This window comes from Penicillium taxi (assembly GCF_028828555.1).
Source record: "Penicillium taxi strain IBT 34144 chromosome Unknown utg000001l_segment0_segment0, whole genome shotgun sequence".
NCBI classification, from domain to species: domain Eukaryota; kingdom Fungi; phylum Ascomycota; class Eurotiomycetes; order Eurotiales; family Aspergillaceae; genus Penicillium; species Penicillium taxi.
In genome coordinates, this window is record NW_026643203.1 from 2,180,328 (window position 1) to 2,200,600 (window position 20,273).

Below are 20,273 nucleotides of genomic sequence, written 5' to 3' on the forward strand. Positions count from 1 at the left end.
AGTAGCTCGTTTTGTCACAGTCTGCATGACCCCTCAGTGGGCATCGAATGCGGTATGCCCATGTGTTGGACATTCGAAGGTCTCGGGATCTGATCATATATGCATGATTGGTTGGAACCATGAAAAATCCCAATTTTCATCAAACACATGGCATTAGAGATGCTCAAACTCATTTCATTGGTCATCAGAAACTATTCCCGATGCTTTAGCGCCTTGAGAGCCACCATTGATTAGATTATAATTCGTAGCTAAACCTTGGAACACAATACTTTTCCTCATCGCGAGGTCCTATCCTTGATTGTCTGGTGTCTGGTCGTACAGATCATGAACTTTGAACACATGAGCTGGCAACAAAGTCTGATACCTGGATTTATGTTATTGAATTTTATAGATCGTCATTATATTGCCTCGTAGCACATCGGTATTGCAAGGGTAGAGAAGCACTGCCACACGAAGTGCGCAAGTCTCCAAGGTTAGCACAGACCTTTAGTGGCGATGATATCTTACCTATATAGGAAGGTAGCTCTAAAGGATGCCGTTAGCAAGTTCCACCTATCCGCTCTGTCACATCTGCAAAATGACTCTTACTTTGTAGTTCTGAGCCGCTTTGTGCCAAACTGTGTAGATAGTACATACCAAAAATGCGAACCAGAATTATTCCCGCTCTACCTAGCCATCCAGTCTAATATTTCAACTTCGATTATATGAGAATTCAGTACCTAATTATTGAATATTCAGGTACTGACCCGTTCAAGTAAAGGGGTCAAAAGGTAAGTAGTACAAACAAAGTGTAGTAGATCATGCTAGGTCGCAACCTTGCCTGCAAGGCAACCTCATTCTATCCAGTTCTATCAACGGCACAGAAGCCATGTCACTGACTCAGCTTCGTATAAACTACCATGTACGTTTGCGCAAGGACGGGGGTCAATTCCGGGCGGCAGGATCGTCGCGGACTCGGCAGGTGATGTTCGGCAGCATAATTTAACCCGGGTGAAATTGGAGATCAGATAGTGCCAGATAAAGTGATAATTTGATGCAGGTGCACCCGGGGTTTTATGGCTAACCTGGGTGATGTTTTCCTCTACAACATTGGATCGTTCTAGGCTCACGTAGTGCTTCTCATTTAAATCCGTGCAACAATGCTGCACATTGGCTTTTTCCCTACTGGCCCAATTTTGATAACCGTGAACAACCTTGAAAATCCATTTATATCGTCATATCCGAAAGGACAGGTCATTTCACCTGCCAAGGTAGTCCTAGATACGCAATACGATTATCGATACATCATTGATGGCACACGAATGAATTTTTTTTCACGAAGAATAACATGAACAGGAAATTAAATCACATCCATGGACGTATCGAATTAATTTCTAGGTAGGTCTAAGTCGCTTTCACTCATGTGCCATGGATACATGGGCAGCACTGAAGAATGATTAGGCAAAGCTGCTTCCACTGGATGAATTTTTCCACGATAGTAGAAAAATGACGGATTCATGGTCATATTACGTAGGTATATATTAATCTGAAGATTCAAGAAATACCCAGGTGATATCATCATCGTTACCACCATCATCCGAATTGGGATCTAACCACTCCACTTCGATCGGCTTTACCTATCCTTCACGCATAACCCTACATGCTACTTCTGATATCCGATATGAGATTCCTATTAGGAAAGTAGCACTCTACGAGGATTTTCTACACAGATGTAAATGCTTTGAAGTGCGCATTAACTAGTGCAAATGCCTTCGAGGCACAAATTTACGGATTGTATGTATCAGAAGAATATGAAACAAGTGATAATTCCATGGAATCTGTACTTGATAAAGCTGTGACAAGCGTCTTTACACTAGTGCAGTATGACCGGATCTATTTCAGGATACAAAGGCTGTCTTCCCCCATGCTGACTCTATCATCTTCAGGATCGTTATGATACCAGGTGGGAATGTCGATAATGAATATGAGATACGTTGATTATGCCAATTGTATAAAGAAATTGAGGTATAACCTCGGGCTTCTTGTCTATGCTACAGACAAAGAGGTCAAAGATACCTAATGTTGGCCGGAAAGTAGTGACCTGGCCTCGTGGAGGATCGTCTTTTTTTGGCGAGGAGATCGGGTGTTAACTCCCAATCTCTGTCCCAGAGATTGCTAGGCTTCTCTCGCACGAGGGAATAGGTGCATATCTCATGGCTGACCTTGGCGAGAAGACTGAAAAGGTTCGCTGGCATAGCTCAAGGCTTTGCTTCAACTGCTTGCATGCATGTCAATGTTTGATTGCTGGTGCGAATCGTTCAAGATCTATTAATTAACAAGGACGAAGTGGGTCGAATACTGCCCAATGACGTGGCACCACTTGTTTGAGCTGTGGCTGTGAGTCTTGTCAGCGACCTCTGAAATTTCTCTAGAATATCCTAGAATGTTCGTAGAGGTACAGATTGGTAGCAGTCAAACTGTTGAATGAGTTGTGATATTTCGTGAAGAACAAGAAATACATTAATAGTTGATGGATTCATCTTCATACCACACTTTTGACCTATTTCCAAGGTTATCACATCTATCAATGGCTCATATCAGTTTGATGAGCAACAGTTGAGGCGGATGTAAGAAGAGCTCCAACCTTGTGAAACCTCGGAGTTACAGGGGTATCAATTAATAACCTGCATTAAACAATAGATAACTAATATGGACGTCATCCAACGATAAGATATGTGAAAATCATATAGATAATGCTGATAATATCCAAGTACATGGATGTAAATAGATAGTAGATACCCGGATAAAGAAGTTCAGCTTCCGAGATACGTCATATCAAAACACCAACTTCACGAACCACCAGCATCTTAACGACACCCGGACATCAAAAAGGCAACAGAACGTATTCTCAAAGCACCCTTGTAACACACCGCCTGACCTTCAAAGTCCTACGACCAAGCAAGATCCATGCTATCTCGCCTGCACTGTACCGTAGCGCGATATCCGACACAAATCCTTCAAATTGCAAAAGCCACCATGTCAACATTCACGATCCCAGGCTCCGAGATACGCGTCAATAGCACATCGGACCTCACCCAGGATGAGCTATTATTATTCCCAGCCTTCAAAATATGGATGTCAACACTCCAGCATTCCCTAGCGCGACAGAAAACCGTATCCCATGAGTTCCACCAAAACCCATACATTCTCCGCCAAATTGACATTCAATCCACTGACCGATTTGGAGGAGGACGGCTTGGTTTCGTGAAATTGAAAGCCGACGTATCAAATAGTCTCGGGGAGAAGTTACCCGGGATTGTGTTCTTACGAGGCGGCAGTGTCGGCATGCTGGTAAGTCAATGTCTCTTTTATTTAATTTTAATTTTAGTTTTTTTCTATTTGGCTTTCGGATTTATCAGATTCGGATTATCGTTCGCTCTAGACTTTGTTGCTAATGCGCATACTTCAGCTCATTCTGCAACCTGACCATCTGCCTGCTGAGCACGATCATGGGAAGAGGGCCATTCTTACAGTTCAGCCCCGTATCCCTGCGGGATCCCTGGCATTCTCTGAAATACCAGCTGGTATGCTTGATGACAGTGGGACATTTTCCGGGGCTGCGGCAAAGGAGATTCAGGAAGAGACTGGTTTATCTGTTCAGCAAAGTGAATTAACAGATATGACTGCGCTGGCTCTGCAATCGGTCAACGAGACTGCTAATGGAGAGAAATTACAGAAAGCTTTCTATCCTTCTGCGGGTGGCAGTGATGAGTTTATCCCCCTGTTTCTTTGCCAGAAACGCATGCCACTCAAGGAGATTGAGCAGTTGCAGGGTAAATTGACAGGATTGAGGAAGGATGGTGAGATGATCACATTGAAATTGGTTCCTCTAGAGAATCTATGGAAGGAAGGACTACGGGATGGGAAGACTCTGGCGGCATGGGCGCTCTATAGGGGGTTACAACAGGAAGGGAAACTGTAGTGCCAGTACCTCACTCATGGAAAAAGAATGAAGTGAAATTGAAGTCTAATAGCATATATTTTAGGGCTTTTCCCAGATGCCCATTCAACTTATGTACGGAGATAAATGAAGAGTTTGATGTCTAGCATGCAGTGTGCAGTCCCGTATGTGCGTCCACCAACCTCACAGATTCCATTTCTTCGCCAGTTCAATTCCCTCAGCTAGAGTTGCGACATGAGAATCAATAGCGTAACCCTCTTTCTCAAGTTTCCTTATTTCCTCAAACAAGGAAGACAAGGGAACTGTAAAGCACTCAATGAACTCGTTCTCTTCAAGCTCTGGCTGTGGATTCTGGTTCTCTGGTAGGCTCATATCAACTCGTACATGGACCATCTTCAGATTGGTGTTGCAAAACCCGGGATCTAAAGATACGATAATAAGCTGATGTCTTGGGACCCAAAGAGGACAATATTAAGAAACGAACCATTATACATGATAGAACTGGTCTTTTCCGCTACTCCGACGAAGCCAGTCTCTTCTTTAAGCTCGCGTACGGCACACTGCTCCGGAGTCTCGTTCGGATCAATCAGACCTGCAGGAACCTCGATGACGATTTTGTCAATTGGGGGTCGATATTGCCTTTGGAGGAGTAGTTCGGGTCCGGTTAGCTTTTTGAGAATGGCAATAACACCCACACCATCGATTTCGCAACCAGCTGGGCGTGTCTGTTGATTCTAGTTAGTCCAGCTCAGAAGCAGCAGCTATATACATCTGATCGTGAGACGAATAGTGACGGGCCAATTTGAGATGTCCAATGAGGCCGTTTATATAAATAACCGATAAGATGATAGAACCGGTTGCGAAAGCATGGTTGGAGGCCCGTGGAAAATAGGGTCTTGTGAGTAAAGAGGCAGTGTAGGCTTACCTGACGCTCCGCAAATTCCCATGTTCTTTCAGTTCCCAACGGATCAGAGTACGTAGTCTTGACCAATCGAGTCCATTGCGCCTCCGCGGGATCCTATACGCCAAGGTGAAGTAATTAGCTCATGGCCCGTCTGATGCTTATCATAGAGTGAATTATGGGACCAATGATTGAATGAACATAAGCAAAGAACATACCAAAGGCCCCGTGGAAATTTGTTTAGATTTTGTCAGGGTACTAGGTGGGAACATAGCTGATAATAGACAATTGAAATGTGATGAGGATGATAGTTGACAGGTTTGTCTGATTGGAATAAAAGCTTGAATCTAATAGCTATTTCCAGAAGATTAAGGACTTGAAGGTTGACTTGAAGGTTGACTTGAAGGCTGGGCTTGAAGATGTCGGTGTAAAATGTGGGGCTGGTCCTTATCTTATCGCAGATATATCACTTGCTTCGATTTACAAGGGTGTCTGCATTCGCATCTTCCCCGATGTAAGGGAGTAACAAATGAGCGTGAATTATTCTATTCTAGCGCAGATCGAAATCACTGCTCGTTACCGACATGTTGACAACCGAGGAAAGAAACAAACATCTTTAGAGCCTTGTCATGCGGAATAATTGATGTGGCAGTTGTTTATAACCCCAGTTTCATTACGCTATAGATAGGATGAGATGAAGGTCAAAAAGCGCTTATTCAATTATTGATCCAGCGTAAATTCATATACTCATGATAAAAACCATCACGAAAACTCGAGATGGTATAAACGCAGACAGGTTCAGTTCAGTTCGAACCGAAAAAGAGAAAAATCAGCCCTCAAACGGCCATGTGTTTGCTTTCAATGGTCATGAAATTATGTGGGCGTTTCAGGAGTCAGTCAAGAAAAACAGAATCACAGAGTGGATTGAGCGGCCGGAAGGTTCTCGATCAACTCCATGCACTTCTCGAACTCAGTCCACTCTTTCATGATGACTTTTGCGCCAAGGTCAGTAAGGACCTTGCTCATCTCATCATACTTATCAGGAGGATAAGCACCGACGTATCCAATGACGGGGATTTTGGCACGTATAGCCGAGAGAGCCCCAGACTTACTGTCCTCCACAGCTACGGTCTCCTCAGCGGTCTTGTTGACCTTCTTCAGGGCGTGCAGGTAGATGGCTGGATCGGGCTTGGAAGTGGGCTTCTCAAGGGAAGTGGCCGCGCTGAAGACTTTATCCTCATCAAAGTACTTGTCCTGGTCAACCTTCTTGATTGAGGCGCGCACTCGACGCAGGGCAGAGGATGAAACAACGGCAAGGCCGTACTTCTTCGACGCGTAAAGCTTGTCGAGTTCCTCATTAGCACCGACGCAAGGCTGGGCCTTGGCTTCCAGCTTAGCAATGACCTTGTCCTCCTCCTTGGTGACGAAATATTCGAGCTCTTCCTTGGTCAGCTCGAAATTGTACTTGACTTGCAGGGAAAGCATCATTCCGCGGAAGTTCTGTCCAACAAAGTCCTTGATCAGCTGGTCGCCAGTGTAGCGATCCGAGATGCCGCGGGTCTCGAGGATTTCATTGGCGAGATCTGCACAGGCTTCGAAAGCCAGTTCCTCGGAGAGAACGAGCGTGTTATCACAGTCAAAGAAGATTTCCGTGATCTGCAGTCAGGCAGTTAGCGTCGGTTGACAGAATGACTCTCAATGGCAGTCTGACCTGAGGCATGATGAAAGTTGGAAGATCAGAGATCTACAATCCTCAGAATTTCAGGATTCAGTGTGTGGGATGAGAAGAAGTGAAAATGCTCCGATACCTGGTAAGGCGGAGTAAAATACAAGGCGGGAAAGGAAGGAGGGAGGAAAGAGGGCAATTGTAGGTGTTTTACTAAAGAGGGGAAATCAGGGACGCGTCCCAGAATCTTTTAAAGGAAACAACGACTTGACTCTAGAGAATTTATGGGGAATCCATGACGCCGTAATAAGAATCGCCAGGGAACGGATAATTAGGGCGGGGGGCTGAGGTCATAAAGTGGGGCGTACTGGGTACCTGTATCTTGGTGTTATTGACTAGTAAAAACAAGTATCATATACTTGTATTATTTAGGGCAGGCACAGCGGAGTCCCTTCATCCACCAATCAGGCTACTTATTATCAACAACTAGTATATTCCGGGGTTAGTGAATGGCCTTGTCATCGCTGAAAGTCGGAATAAAGAAGAAGACTTGGTTTCAGTCTCATTCACCGGGTCTATTCTGGTCTGAGGAGTATGGTAGCATGATCATGGATGCATTCCATTCATACTTTACCTAGATTGGAGGCTTGACGTCTTGGTAGTCCTCTATGTCTCATCCATCCATCCCTTGCCATTATCTCACCCGAGGATAGCTGGATAATAGGGTGACATGAAAAGGGCCACGGACACTATATACAACTTTCTATTGGATGTTTTTCTCGGAGGCTAAGTGGTTTGAAATGATGCCGTTCGGTCGTACGGATCACAGGTGGGTTGATGCACATCCTAGGATTTTATTGAGTTACAATATCCAGGATCCAAGCAAAAAGCCCTGGAGTGGAATCAAATTGAAGTAAAAGAGAAGTGAATGTGCTTTGATAGCAACAATGGTTTTATAGGAGCACAGTTGCATTTTTTGGCCCTCATCGAAAGCTGGTAATCCAAAAAGCTGCATGAGCTCAGCCTAATTTGGGCGCAAGTCAGAGTGTCGGTAAATACATATCAATTCAGACGAGCTAGAGAAAAAACGCCAATGGTCAGATGAAGGTTGACACCACCCTTGAAAATCGAAGAACTTGGAAGTTTTAACGACTACTATTCTAAGTTCATTGTCCCCTGAAAGTAACCACTGGGGAGCGTAACCAGACATTCTACTGGATATCAGGATGCTTGGACTTTTACTATTGTATGAACCTCTATCCATATTTGGAATACTGAAGAGTTCTTAAGTTTACATGGGCAGATATCGTGGTAGATGATGGTCTTGAACATTACCAAACTCGGGCCACAGACGCCCCAAGAAACAAGCAAGTGATCCTAATAAGGTTACGCGATAACACATACAAAGCCAGAATGCTATGCATTCCACTGTGAGCTTAACGGCTCGAAGGGTTGTCAGCGACGTCAAAGCCATCTCAGACACTCAGGACATGAGAGATCATACGGCCAGCTACATGTTAAACTCACCTCCCTTTTACCTTAAGTACACATTGGATGCAGCATTTATTGTTTCATAGGTTTGATCCAAGCCTTGGAGCTTCACGGTCAGTTGCTTTCAACCCATTCCGATCAATAACGTTCATTTGTGAACCCTAGGTAAGGCATATACTTCGGGCTCTAGCATGGCATTTTAGAGCTAGATGATAAGTCATATGACAGCTCGACTGTTTGGCAAAAGTGAAAAAAAACAAGCACATGTAGTTCAATGTTCAGTTGATATCAGAGCGAGACTACGATAATTAACTTCGAATTATATCTTATTTCCCTCCCATATAATCAAGCGAAGAGAGCCCTTTCATCTCATTTGTCAATTTATCCAGACTTTTCTTAAAAACCTTGATCTAGATCTATTATTTCAATCGAATACTGAGTACAAGTCAGTATATACCGACAATAAGCCGAGCGTACCCACTTACCTGAAACAGCCATGCTGATTGGTCTACCTGGACCAACAACGTCCGCCATTTTTCAAGTGCGTTCGAAGTACAGATCAGAGTACTGAGTCTGGCAGTCTGGCCAAAATGGACATATCCTTTCCAACATTAGAGTCTCTTCATTTCCCATCAGCACAGCAGTCCATCTCACAGACTCTCGCCTCTCTCCGTCGCTCAGCCCTGTCCATCTCAAATCGACTCCAGTCAATTCAGACAGATGCTGCTTTCGTGCAAGAGGTAGCGGATCATTACGATCTCCCTCTTGTTGCTAATGAGCGCTGTGGCAGCTGGTACATTTCCCCTGATGACAAGTCTGGTAGTGCCTATTTCAAAAGTACAGATGGCCATTCTGGACAATGGGACTTTAGCTTTCGCAGGTTGAATTTGCAGCTTCTTCCGCTCGCTAAAGAACATGGCGGGTAAGTGATCTTGTCCTTACTGCTGCTTTTGATGTGAATCTTTGTGTCAATGGGGTTGGGAGTAGAGCTCTGGCTTTCTCTTTACTTCTTTTAGCTGATACTCGATTAAATCATTTGTAAGATATCCGAACTAATAATCTACTATTTTATTCGGTCAGATGTGTAATTGTGGACTCAACTCGCCGAGGCAAATGTGTGTCCAATATGTCATCCCAGTACCAGCCCTTGACTTGTAATGGGTCGACGTAAGATCCCTCCGCTGACTATCTACAGTAATGCCTGATGCCTTATCCAAGACTGTCCCAATTTGGTGTGCCGTCTTGAACCGCGCTCTGTTTCCGGCGGAAACCGCATATCATGCCGTACAGCTCCCTCCAAACTTCCTTGGTGATTCCGAAGAATCACAAATCGAATTACGCATCGACGGTTTTGTAAATTCTTTAAAGGTATGCAAGCCCTGGATTGTCAATCAAAACAGACTACTTTGCTCCTATTTAAGTAGCCAATTGCGTCAGTAATTGACATTCGCAAACAGGATCTGAAGCTCGATCTTGGTCACATTCGTGAACAGCTCGGGAAGCCTATCAAGGTTGCCTGGGCGAATAGATCGTACTTCCATCCGACCGATCTGCACAAAGGTGATAGCTACTGCCTCCTAGTCCTATGCTCCGCCTCAAGACGTGTACACGGGGCAGAGATGTCCGAGGGGGGATACATCCAAGGGGCCGGTGACGACAGCGAGGGCTGGGCTCATGGACTGACTCCTCCGGTGTTTTGGGCGAATCAGGCTGCTTTGAAGCAGACTCCAGAGGAAGAACTCCCAGATCTGATTGCCCAGCTTGTGGCTAAGCATCAACAGCAACGCAGTGGCCAAAAAGCCACTCTCATTTCGCCCACTCGCTATCTCTATATAAACTCTACTGACCCGAGTTTGAATGTCGGCGAGTGTGATCTTATCATTGATTGTAACGGCACCCCTTCTGCCGTGGAAGGGAATCCTAAGCGTCTCAACTTGGGGTGTGCGTCGGCAAAGCTGGGCAGTCGTGATCTACGAAAGTTGTTAGATAAAGTGCGAGATTTTGTGAAGGCGCAACTCGAGTCCAATCCCGCTCAGTCACTGCTTGTGACATGCGATACGGGGAAGGATCTTTCGGCTGGTGCGTTGCTGGCGATCATTTGCCTCTTTTGCGATGATGATGGTAGGTCTTCTAAGCCTTTGATTAATTGCAAACTATATGAAATTTCCAAAAGGAAACCAGAACTAATATATTCACAGGAAATTTTGATCTGTCTCAATCAGGGCGAATAATTGGCAAACAATTTATTCGCCAGCGTCTTGCCTGGATCGTTTCGTCCAAACACGACGTGAATCCGTCCCGTTCGACGCTCCAATCTGTGAATGCCTTCTTGATGTCTTGATTCAGTAGACTCCTTGGCCAGGAAGCCAGGTTAAGCTGGTCGAGTACCTAAGCATGATGCTTACTCATTGACCACAGCCTCCACAATAGCTCCTGCGCTTCCTTGGTCAAGCGCGTCCAAAACACCGAAGTCCTCTTCATTAATCTCGAAGTCAAAGACATCGGCATTCGCGGCAATGCGATCTGGGTTGTCGGTCTTGGGAAGTGGTACCCAACCCTTCTGCAACGCATAGCGGATCAACACCTGCTGTGTTGACTTGTTGTACTTCGTCGCGATCTCCACAAGGATGGGATCACTGGCTTTATAATTGCGCACAATTGGGGAGTAGGCTTCGCTCACGATTTTATGCGATTTGTTGTACTCGGCGATTGTCCGCTGCTGGCACCAAGGGTGGAGCTATGGGTTGAGAGCAAGTTAGTCACTTCAAGCTATATAGATAGAACGAGAGAAGAAAATTACCTCAAGTTGATTCACATGTGGTGGCCAGACTTTGGCGTACGAGCGCATTTCCTCGATATGCTGCACACCAAAATTGCTTACTCCAATGCTCTTCGTCCGACCCTCTTCGTAGAGTTTCTCCAACGCCTGCCACAGGTGCTTTCGTCCCGAAAAACCGGATTTGGAGCTGTGAATTAGGAACAAATCAACATATCCGCCGGGTCCGCCAATCTGCTCCACGCTAGCTAGGAGTTTATCGTAGGTTGCCTCGAGCGAGCCCGCGGGACTCAAAATCTTAGAGGTTACAAATACCTCCTCGCGGGGTACACTGCTGCTGCGGAGGGCCTCACCGACCTCGGATTCATTGGCGTAGAACTGCGCAGTATCGATGTGTCGGTAGCCGACCTCTAATGCTTTCAGGACAGACTGAACGCATTGGTTTGGCGGGGAGCGGTAGACACCAAAACCCAGACGCGGAATGCGCGCGCTGTTATTGGGGAGCTCGATAGTGTCGTTTATTTTGAGTGACATTATGGGAGAATAGATTATGGGATGTGTGAGAGAAAGGGGAGTTGAGAAAAGAGAGAATCTAAGACCTGATGGGGCCTTACATACGTTACATAAATTACAACCTTTCATTTCAGGTCGCTTCACCGCCACCCAAACGGACGTCACCATCAATAACTCCACCAAAAATGCCCTAAAACAACAGAGAAATCGAAGATCGGGTCATTGAAGCCCTTGAACATCTTCACGACTTAGTTGGCGCTGGTATAGCGAAAAATCGTTATTTGAACGACAACCTATTGAACCTAAGTTACCTAACGGTGGCAAACTTGACTCTGTACGAGAATTAGCTCTTTGCGAATATATCAACTACTTTGATAAAGGAGAATCGATCCATCGAGGACAGATAGGAATTACAGCCAATTCAATTCTTGAAGAAGCCCGTTTAGACTTGATCATATAACCACCACAAATCGACGACTACTGGTCAAACCGTTTCCTTAAACGTCATCCCGGATAGCAATGGATATTGAACAAAGTCTTGCTCTTGATAAATCTGTGGTAGAGAGGTGTTTTGAGGATTAAACATGTTGTAACAGAATGTAGGATCTGTCCTCGAGATATCTATAATTTCGACGAAGCTTTTTTCTAAATCGGTGTCAGACAGAAAATTTATCGAATTCTGTGATGACCATAAAATGAATCTCGTTTGATTTTACACACACGAGTCATATACTACAGCCTCTTGATGTTGATGTTTTTAGTGTTTATAAACATTGGCATGGTGAGGCTGTTAAAGCTGCAACAAGGACTGTCAAAAGATTACAAACGACGAACTTCTCCATTCAATCGCGCAAATCCGCAAAAAGCTTTCGTCTTCATATAATCAAGCTTGGTCTTTAACTCAAAGATCGTTGGCTTATGAATTGAGAATCTATTGCAGAGGATTTTGATATCATATAACCCATACTCTAAAAACCCTAATAATCAACAACGGCAATCTAACCAGCGTCCTCGCAAAATACTATTTTCAGTGCTCCAAAGACGGCTGAAAAAACCAGAAGTATTGGTAATTGGATAAATCAGTAGAACCCTAGCTCTCACATTCAACAAGCACTAGATAAGCTAAAGAAAGGAGCCAATGTCCAGGCTACTTTAGTTAAAGAGGTCAGCGGAAGTTTGATTAAACAAAAGCGATTTAGGCATCACGTCACGCCCAATATAATCATTCTCGTCGATATATCAAAACCACAGGAATTCTCAATTCTGACCAAGTCAAAACATGAAGTTAAAAGTTTATGAAATCGCTGAGAAAGCTGATCAAGAGAGGACATGCATGGGAAGTCTAAAAAAAGTCGTGGAAATTGATATCTTTTTTTTTTTAGCTATGTCTGTAGTTTAGTACCTAATATTTACTTAGTCTTGGTAGATCAGAGGAAGTTGTCAGAATTTAAAAGCAGTCATTTGGTGTAATTTATGTAATGTATGTAACCTTGGAAGGGTTAAGAGAGCTTGAGCCCCGCTCTTGGAACCGGATCGAATGATATCATTTCACCATTACTCGAGTACACCATTTCAAATTAACTACTTTTGTTCTATTTTTATTAGCCAGCATTAATTGATTATTCAGACTGTAAAATGGATTCTCGTTCCTGGCTTGAACTATGCAGTTTAATAAGCCAAGTAATAATCAACTAATTTCAGTAGCTTCCTACTATCATCTACTATAAAATCATAGAAACCTTCAGCATACCCAGCTTCAATTCCGCCAGGGCTCTTATCACTGGACCTCTTGACTACGATCTATATAGTTCTGTGGGGAGCCGATCATGAACCCATGGTTGCATTGGCATTCCACTACCCCTGTCAGTATACTAAGTATTTAATATAATTGGTTCCAGATTTCAGAACAATGAAAACATTAAGAGACTTAACCTTTAGCACTTAGAAGTATAAAAAGAAGGTCAATATTGGTTGCTGGGGGGATTTTGTCGGCCCGAGAAGGAGACACACCCCCACCCCTAATCGAACATCTTAAACGCATCTTCCTCATCTACACCACTAGTCCAAATCGGAGAGTGACAGCCAAAAAAAAAAAATCTCTACTCTCACAGCAATCACCCTTGATTTCCCACCTGGTACCTTACCTCAGCCCTTCGGCCGTGGCATGTCTTCGTCTTGAAGATGTTGACGGTCGAGAAGCAGTGGATTAATGTTCAGCAAAAGACATTCACAAAATGGTGCGTTGCCCCTCCATTTTTGTAGTCAAGTGCGGTCCCACTAATCCCAAGTTAAAAAGGCTTAACAATAAGTTGAAGGCCCGTAAGGGTCTGGCGATCGAGGATCTGGTCACAGATCTCTCCGATGGTGTAAGTCTTCCCCCCCTTACCCACATCCCGAAGATCGCGTCGCACGATCCTCGTAAACACTAGGGCTGACTCTTCTCTTACAAATAGGTCATCCTTATCCATCTCCTTGAGATCTTGGGTGGAGAGTCCCTCGGTCGATATGCGTCGAAGCCAAAGCTGCGAGTGCAGCGATTCGAAAATGTCAACAAGAGTCTAGACTTTATCAAAGGAAGGAGAATTCAGATGACCAACATTGGTGCAGAGGATATCGTCGACGGGAATAGAAAGATCATTCTAGGCTTAATATGGACGCTGATTCTCCGATTCACTATTAGCGACATCAACGAAGAGGGTATGACAGCAAAGGAAGGTTTGCTCCTGTGGTGTCAACGAAAGACAGCATGCTATGAGGGGGTCGAGGTCCGAGACTTCTCAACCAGCTGGAATGACGGTCTGGCGTTTTGTGCACTGCTCGATATACACCGTCCCGATTTGATCGACTTCGATTCCTTGGATAAGAATGACCACCGGGGGAACATGAAACTCGCTTTCGACATCGCTTCGAACGAAATCGGTATCCCCGACCTCCTTGATGTGGACGATGTGTGTGATGTGCCGCGACCTGACGAACGATCTCTCATGACCTACATTGCCTACTGGTTCCATGCCTTCTCCCAACTCGAACGGGTGGAAAACGCCGGACGCCGTGTAGAGAAGTTCGTCAATAATATGCATGGAGCATGGGATATGCAAAGCGGCTACGAGCGTCGAATGAAAGAACTTCTCCGATTGATTCGGAACCAGCGCGAGGGGTGGCAGAATGCTTCTTTCGAGGGGACATATAAGGATGTCAAGGAGCAGGCGCATCAGTTCTCGCTCTATAAGCGAAATGAAAAACGGCAATGGGTTGCAGAAAAGTCGGACTTGGCCGCCTTGTTGGGCAACATCAAGACAAAGCTGGGCACCTATCGACTGCGCTCTTACGAGCCACCACATGAACTGAGTGTGGAGATCTGTGACGAGGAGTGGGAGAATTTGACCCGAGATGAGCACCAGCGCAGTCAACTCATCAACGAGACTATTAGGGATATCAAAAACGCCCTCCGTCGATCCTTTGCAGACAAAGCAAATGATTTTGCGTTGACACTCAAGACGATATCGCTAGCCATCTCAGGACTCGATGGCGATGTCGAGGACCAGTTGGACCATGTCAATGCAGTCAACGTCAAACTGCCACCCCTTGACGAATTCCTCGATGCTATCGCAGAGCTGGACGAACAGTGTGCTGAGGCTAACATCGAAGAAAACGATTTCACCACATATACACTTGATGAACTCTCGTATGAGCTCAGTCTAGTGAAATCCAGTATCTCAAAAAAGCTGGCCTTCCTCGAGAATCAGATGGTTGCTCGCAGTATGACTAATTTGACTCCCATACAGTTGGAAGAGTTCGAGTCAGTTTTTCGCCACTTCGATCGAGACTCGTCTAACACCCTTCATGAATTGGAATTCTCTGCTGCCCTCGCCAGTCTTGGCCTGGTTTATGACGAAGACGAGATGCACCAGGTTTACGTCGAGGTCTGTGGTCAGGATCGACTAGCACAGAACGCTGGAGTCAGTTTCGAGCAGTTCATTCGCTTCATGGTCAGCGTGACTGAAGATCAGAACACTGCTGAACAGGTTTTCCAAAGCTTTAAGGAGGTTGCTGATGGCAAGGTAAATTCTAGATCTTTCTCTTTTCTCTAAATACATCCACTGACATCTACTCCCAGCCTTATGTCACGGAGCTTGATCTCCGACACTCCCTTATCCCAGATGAAGTGATTGAGCACCTAGTCAAAACTATGCCCCCACACGAGGGACCTGATCTCCTTGAAGACCGGGAACTGGCCAAGTTTGACTACATCAGTTTCATGGAGAAAATGATCGAGGCGAATAAAAGGAATGGGAAAGAATGAGGAAATGGTCACAATTCTTTGCACAGCGTCAGCCGGTCACAGCTGTTAGGGTCTGCTTTGATAGGGTGTTCAACTGTTTCCATGCTCATGAATTTCTGGTGTCTTATTCCTGTATCTTTCTTTTGTAGTCTTATCATGCATTCCTGGGGTTTGGTGGCTGCCTGTCTTTTCATGTTTTTCACTGGAATAATTCAGGATACCATTGGATTTAACAATTAGGAGCCTTTCTGGGACTCAAAGGTATCATTTCACATCCACGTGACCAAAGTTCAACAGCTTGAATATTTGTTTTATTGTAAATTCTACTTTAAGGGTAGTTTTTATAAACAAATGATTTACATACCGCCTTCTTCTCACTGAGCTCTGCCCTATTGCTCAATTTCAAGTTTTTACCTAGTTGCGTTATCATCTAGGGCTATCTCCTTGTAAACCTCAGACTCTATGCAAGGGTACTCCCTATCTTGAATTCCCATCACTCCTAGTTTATGGAGTAACGCAATTGAAGGTGAAAGAATTTCAACTTTTCAACTTAAAATCTCAAGTAATATGCGTTTTGGTGTTGTCGAGTATTAAAGTTCCTCATTTCTCTTCTTCCAAGCAGGAAGTAGAATCGAAGGTGAATCGAGTCAAATCTATATTACATAATATTCTGCCTCACATTCACATCATGTGACTCAGCGTCAAATCGCCGCGGAGCTGTTAAACTGCCTTAGCCGTCCTGCAACAACTGCTTGACCGCTCACTTTTTTCACCTAGGCGAACACGAGCCTTACAAGTGGCTTATTCTTCAGCATCCGTTTCCTTTCGCAACAACCCTGCTCACTCGCATCTCCTGAATTCGTCTCTCCGCCACCATGGACCGCAGCTTGGATGAGATAATTGGTGCAGACCAAGTAAGCACTAAGGACTTGATGGAACTCCAATCTTTGATGTATGCAGAATACTGACAGGGATCACAGAAGCAGGACCGGTCATCCCGTGGCCGTGGTAATCAGGGTCGCCGTCGCGATCGCGATGCCCCAAGAAAGGTAATGTCAACACCGACATGCGCATGTCAGATTTCACTGGCTTACTGTTTCTGTTCTTACAGGTCCGCCCTCCTATTCCTGCCTCAACTACTCCTGTGGCGCTGCAATGGGAATACCGCGAAGAAATTCACCGAACAGCGCACACAATGCGAGACTTCGAGCTAACATCTTAGCTTTTGAGCAACAGCAATACGATTCCAACCGTGTCGACCTGAGCCTGTGAATATCTCCTTCCTTGCTTTGTCTCGTCTTCTTCACGAGCTAATTGGGTTACTAGTGACTGGGTACATGATAAATTTGACGACCGCAATGATGAAGGCCGGGATTGTATGTTCACTCTGTGTATATTTCTTTATATTGCTTCTTACAATTCGCAGCTCGCCCATCTCGTGGTGGTGGTCGCCGAGGAGGCCGTGGAGGATCACCTGGCCGGTATGTCAGGAAAACACATTTATTGGTTACAATACTAATGCGCATACTAGTGGTTCAACTTTGACGAAGGTTCGCGTCGATAACCTTCATTACGATGTCACTGCGTCCGATCTGGAGGTATGACCCCCTCTAACATCGTGCTGAAGCCCTCTGTCGCGATTTTGACACTTATTGACAGGACCTCTTCGGAGGCATCGGTCCCGTCTCAGACGTCCACCTGGCTTTTGACCGCGCTGGCCGCTCTGAGGGTGTTGCCTTCATCACCTACACCTTTCTCAAAGACGCCCACACATCTCTTCGAGAATTCGACGGTGCCAACGCCAAAGGCCAACCCATCCGTCTCTCTCTAGTCCAAGGCCGCCGTGAGCGTGCCGACCGCAACGATCGCAATGACCGTAGCGGCCGCAGTGGTCGCTCTTCTCTTTTCGACCGCGTGGAGCGCCCCCGCGATGATCGCAGTCTGAGTCCTACAAGCGACCGTGCCAACGAAGATGGTGCCCACCGACGCCGTGGTGCCGGTAGCCGTATGCGTCGCAGCGATGTGTCAAAGCCTGCTCCGGAGAACATCGACCGTTATGTTCCTGGTTCACGCTCTCCCCGCCGCAATGGTGGCGGCCGTGGTGGCCGTGGACGCGATCGCCAGCGCAACACAGAGAATGGAGGACGTCGTTCGGGAGCTCGCCCACACAAAACACAGGAGGAACTTGATCAGGAAATGGATGATTACTGGGGAGGCAACAACGGCGATAAACAACCTGATCAACAGCAGCAAGACCCCGTCGTCGCTCCAGTCGTTACCGTCACCGCTACGGATGATGATATCGACATGATCGAGTAAGGGTGGAAGCAACATAAAATTGATGGTTGATGCCTGCCGAGGAATTGGGGTTCATTCGTCTTTCGCCTAAGCTTGCTCAAGATATTGCTCGCGAAATCCAGTGAAGATCTGTGATCTTACCCGTCGTGATTTTCTCTCTTTTTTTTTTATCTCTCTAGGATGCCGGTTCTCTCCTTACTTTACCTGGATCTTCTTACCTGCAATTTATGGACTCGCTTGAGCCAACATATCAACAAATATCTCTTGTCGAGCTAGATTCTTCAGGGGATGACTCCTTACTACATAAGCATTTGCACTAGCAAGAAGTCACGACCCAGAAGGAGCAAGGAGCAAGGATTCGTGGCCATTGGAAACATTTATATGCTATCACTACAGAGTGTGAACACTCTACTTTTACCGCCAAAGACCGTACGGCTCTCGGCATGCCTTCCACAACTTAATGGTGCCATCTTCGCTGCCAGTAGCGTAGAGCTTACCATCAGGAGAGAAGCTGACGGACCAGATGGGACCATGGTGGCCCTTTTGCACTTCTATATTCATAGTTAGTTCCAAGGTTCCATCCCATGTTTACAGTTCAATAGAATGGAAACATACCCAACTCCTCGTCTGTGTGAAGATCATAGACGCGCGCCCATGTATCATTTGCGCTACCAGTAACTAGACGGCCAGATTCGCTGTTAACAGCCGCACTGGCAACGTCGTAGTTGTAATCGGTCTTTTTCAACAAGCGACCCGGTGTCACCCCATCAAAGAGGTATACACTCTTACCAGCCGCGACGGTCAAGATACCACCATCGTTAGGCCGGGAGGCGAGACTATTGAGTTCGCAAGAGCCAATAGTGCCATCAACACCGAATTCGAATATGGGGTGGCGCGAGCGCAGATCCCACCAGCGAATTTTCCGGTCCTCCGCAGCTGTCGTGACAATGTTGTAGTCCTGATTCCAAACAATAGACTTGATGGTACCACCGTGCACACCCGGTCCGATCTCATAGCTTGTGACCTCCGAGCCGCCCTCTCCACCGCTGATTGGCGCGGGGAGCGGTGGTGTCGAGTCATTGCTGCCCCCGCCACCAGCTCCCCGGGTCAAGTCGAAGATTCGGAGCTTCTTCTCTGCGCCACCGGTAGCAAGAACTTGTGGGTTTGCTTGCATGGGGAATGCGATGGCTCGCACGATGTGGGCGTGTTGTAGAGTGTGCAAACATTCGCCTGTGTATGTATCCCAAACCTTTCTGTTTATCCAGGTAATTAGCCTCAGCTTCATATTTGACTCAGGTTTGCTTTTAAATCATACGCTGAAAAATCGGCTGCCGCAGTGGCTGAAATTGCTGCATCGGCTGATAGACGAGCTTGCCATACTGCGCCTTTGTGGCCTAGAAATGTACCAATCCTGTAGATATGTCAGAGCCTGGATCCTTGTCGGTGCCAAATGAATGGATATTGACATACCAATCACCGGTGATACCATCTCGAAGCATAGGGTTGTTATCTGTAAAGCATGAGCTTTCATCTTAATAAACGCACACTGCTGATCTACCTTTGCAAGCAGAGATAATGTAGTATTGTTCCTCTTCGACAGTCGAGGAAAAGGTCAGATGTGTCACGGGACGAGAATGTCCATGGCAGGTTAGAGGAACCACCTTCGGGATATCTGGAGATTTGTTTAGCGAGCTTCGAGTACATAGACACAAGCCTCACTTACCAACAGTCATTCTGTGGGTTGATAATGAGTTCTAAGGATAATAGGGGAGTGACGAGGGGCGATGAGGGGGAAAAGAGATCAGAGAAGCAACTTGGTTGCTCCACGTTATAATCTCGAGACTGAGATTGGACTTGAAAAGTGTGAGACTTGAGCCACCGATCCTTCTTAAGGAGAGTAGGAGAGTCAAAGAAATTCGTCAGGGTTCGTCAAGTCATCAAGTAGAATATAGAAGGACTGAAAGTGGGAATTGCACTGCCCACGCAGTTTGGCGGAGAAGGTGCAGTTGTGGTTAATATTCTAAAAACGATTAAAGTCGAATTGATTAACGGCCCCGGTCACTGCAGCCCTGATGAGGTAATCGCCCCACTACTCTTGCATCAACACGTGTGATTGACTGAATTTGATCTTGACTTCTACAAGTACGGAGTATCTAGATTCAAAATTCAAGATTCAAGATTCTGGAATCTGTCTTTATTTAGTCTCTTCAGTCTGTCATATTCTTGGGGAATGCTGGACTTTCGACTCTCCATATCTCATCAATGACTCGCGGGGCCACCAATTACCCTTGATTTAGTTAGTATGCTCTAGTAGCATACTGTAGAAGATATTGTATACAGTTCAATTTCAAGTCACCCAGGAATACACTGGATAGAAATATTCAAATTTTATTTCCATTGTTGCCC

The 20,273-nt window shown here is 45.7% G+C and overlaps 9 protein-coding genes across 9 annotated transcripts; 5 read left to right on the forward strand and 4 right to left on the reverse strand.

Moving 5' to 3' along the window:
• Positions 1-2,946: 2,946 nt before the first annotated feature.
• On the forward strand, positions 2,947-3,961 carry N7495_000787 (putative NUDIX family hydrolase; the record flags this gene model as incomplete). The annotated part of the gene is made up of 2 exons (XM_057203457.1): positions 2,947-3,330; positions 3,449-3,961. The coding sequence occupies 2 exons, from the start codon at positions 2,947-2,949 to the stop codon at positions 3,959-3,961; spliced, it is 897 nt and encodes a 298-aa protein (XP_057067530.1).
• Positions 3,962-4,123: 162 nt separating this feature from the next.
• N7495_000788 (MutT/nudix family protein) lies at positions 4,124-5,113 on the reverse strand (the record flags this gene model as incomplete). The annotated part of the gene is made up of 4 exons (XM_057203458.1): positions 4,124-4,362; positions 4,425-4,665; positions 4,866-4,958; positions 5,060-5,113. 4 exons carry the CDS (start codon positions 5,111-5,113, stop codon positions 4,124-4,126), a joined length of 627 nt encoding a protein of 208 aa, XP_057067531.1.
• A 640-nt stretch (positions 5,114-5,753) lies between these two features.
• On the reverse strand, positions 5,754-6,561 carry N7495_000789 (HAD family hydrolase; the record flags this gene model as incomplete). Its single annotated transcript, XM_057203459.1, has 2 exons — positions 5,754-6,497; positions 6,553-6,561. 2 exons carry the CDS (start codon positions 6,559-6,561, stop codon positions 5,754-5,756), a joined length of 753 nt encoding a protein of 250 aa, XP_057067532.1.
• A 2,027-nt stretch (positions 6,562-8,588) lies between these two features.
• N7495_000790 (initiator tRNA phosphoribosyl transferase family protein) lies at positions 8,589-10,339 on the forward strand (the record flags this gene model as incomplete). Its single annotated transcript, XM_057203460.1, has 5 exons — positions 8,589-8,920; positions 9,079-9,113; positions 9,194-9,366; positions 9,423-10,119; positions 10,197-10,339. 5 exons carry the CDS (start codon positions 8,589-8,591, stop codon positions 10,337-10,339), a joined length of 1,380 nt encoding a protein of 459 aa, XP_057067533.1.
• Positions 10,340-10,399: 60 nt separating this feature from the next.
• On the reverse strand, positions 10,400-11,308 carry N7495_000791 (aldo/keto reductase family protein; the record flags this gene model as incomplete). The annotated part of the gene is made up of 2 exons (XM_057203461.1): positions 10,400-10,735; positions 10,799-11,308. The coding sequence occupies 2 exons, from the start codon at positions 11,306-11,308 to the stop codon at positions 10,400-10,402; spliced, it is 846 nt and encodes a 281-aa protein (XP_057067534.1).
• Positions 11,309-13,468: 2,160 nt separating this feature from the next.
• Positions 13,469-15,590, forward strand: N7495_000792 (alpha-actinin, sarcomeric (f-actin cross linking protein); the record flags this gene model as incomplete). Its single annotated transcript, XM_057203462.1, has 4 exons — positions 13,469-13,524; positions 13,584-13,653; positions 13,741-15,348; positions 15,405-15,590. 4 exons carry the CDS (start codon positions 13,469-13,471, stop codon positions 15,588-15,590), a joined length of 1,920 nt encoding a protein of 639 aa, XP_057067535.1.
• Positions 15,591-16,444: 854 nt separating this feature from the next.
• Positions 16,445-16,791, forward strand: N7495_000793 (uncharacterized protein; the record flags this gene model as incomplete). The annotated part of the gene is made up of 3 exons (XM_057203463.1): positions 16,445-16,483; positions 16,541-16,618; positions 16,681-16,791. The coding sequence occupies 3 exons, from the start codon at positions 16,445-16,447 to the stop codon at positions 16,789-16,791; spliced, it is 228 nt and encodes a 75-aa protein (XP_057067536.1).
• Positions 16,792-16,930: 139 nt separating this feature from the next.
• N7495_000794 (putative RNA binding protein) lies at positions 16,931-17,888 on the forward strand (the record flags this gene model as incomplete). Its single annotated transcript, XM_057203464.1, has 3 exons — positions 16,931-16,945; positions 16,996-17,050; positions 17,242-17,888. The coding sequence occupies 3 exons, from the start codon at positions 16,931-16,933 to the stop codon at positions 17,886-17,888; spliced, it is 717 nt and encodes a 238-aa protein (XP_057067537.1).
• A 393-nt stretch (positions 17,889-18,281) lies between these two features.
• N7495_000795 (WD40 repeat domain-containing protein) lies at positions 18,282-19,600 on the reverse strand (the record flags this gene model as incomplete). Its single annotated transcript, XM_057203465.1, has 6 exons — positions 18,282-18,418; positions 18,483-19,120; positions 19,183-19,278; positions 19,338-19,377; positions 19,426-19,539; positions 19,591-19,600. The coding sequence occupies 6 exons, from the start codon at positions 19,598-19,600 to the stop codon at positions 18,282-18,284; spliced, it is 1,035 nt and encodes a 344-aa protein (XP_057067538.1).
• Between the last annotated feature and the right edge of the window lie 673 nt (positions 19,601-20,273).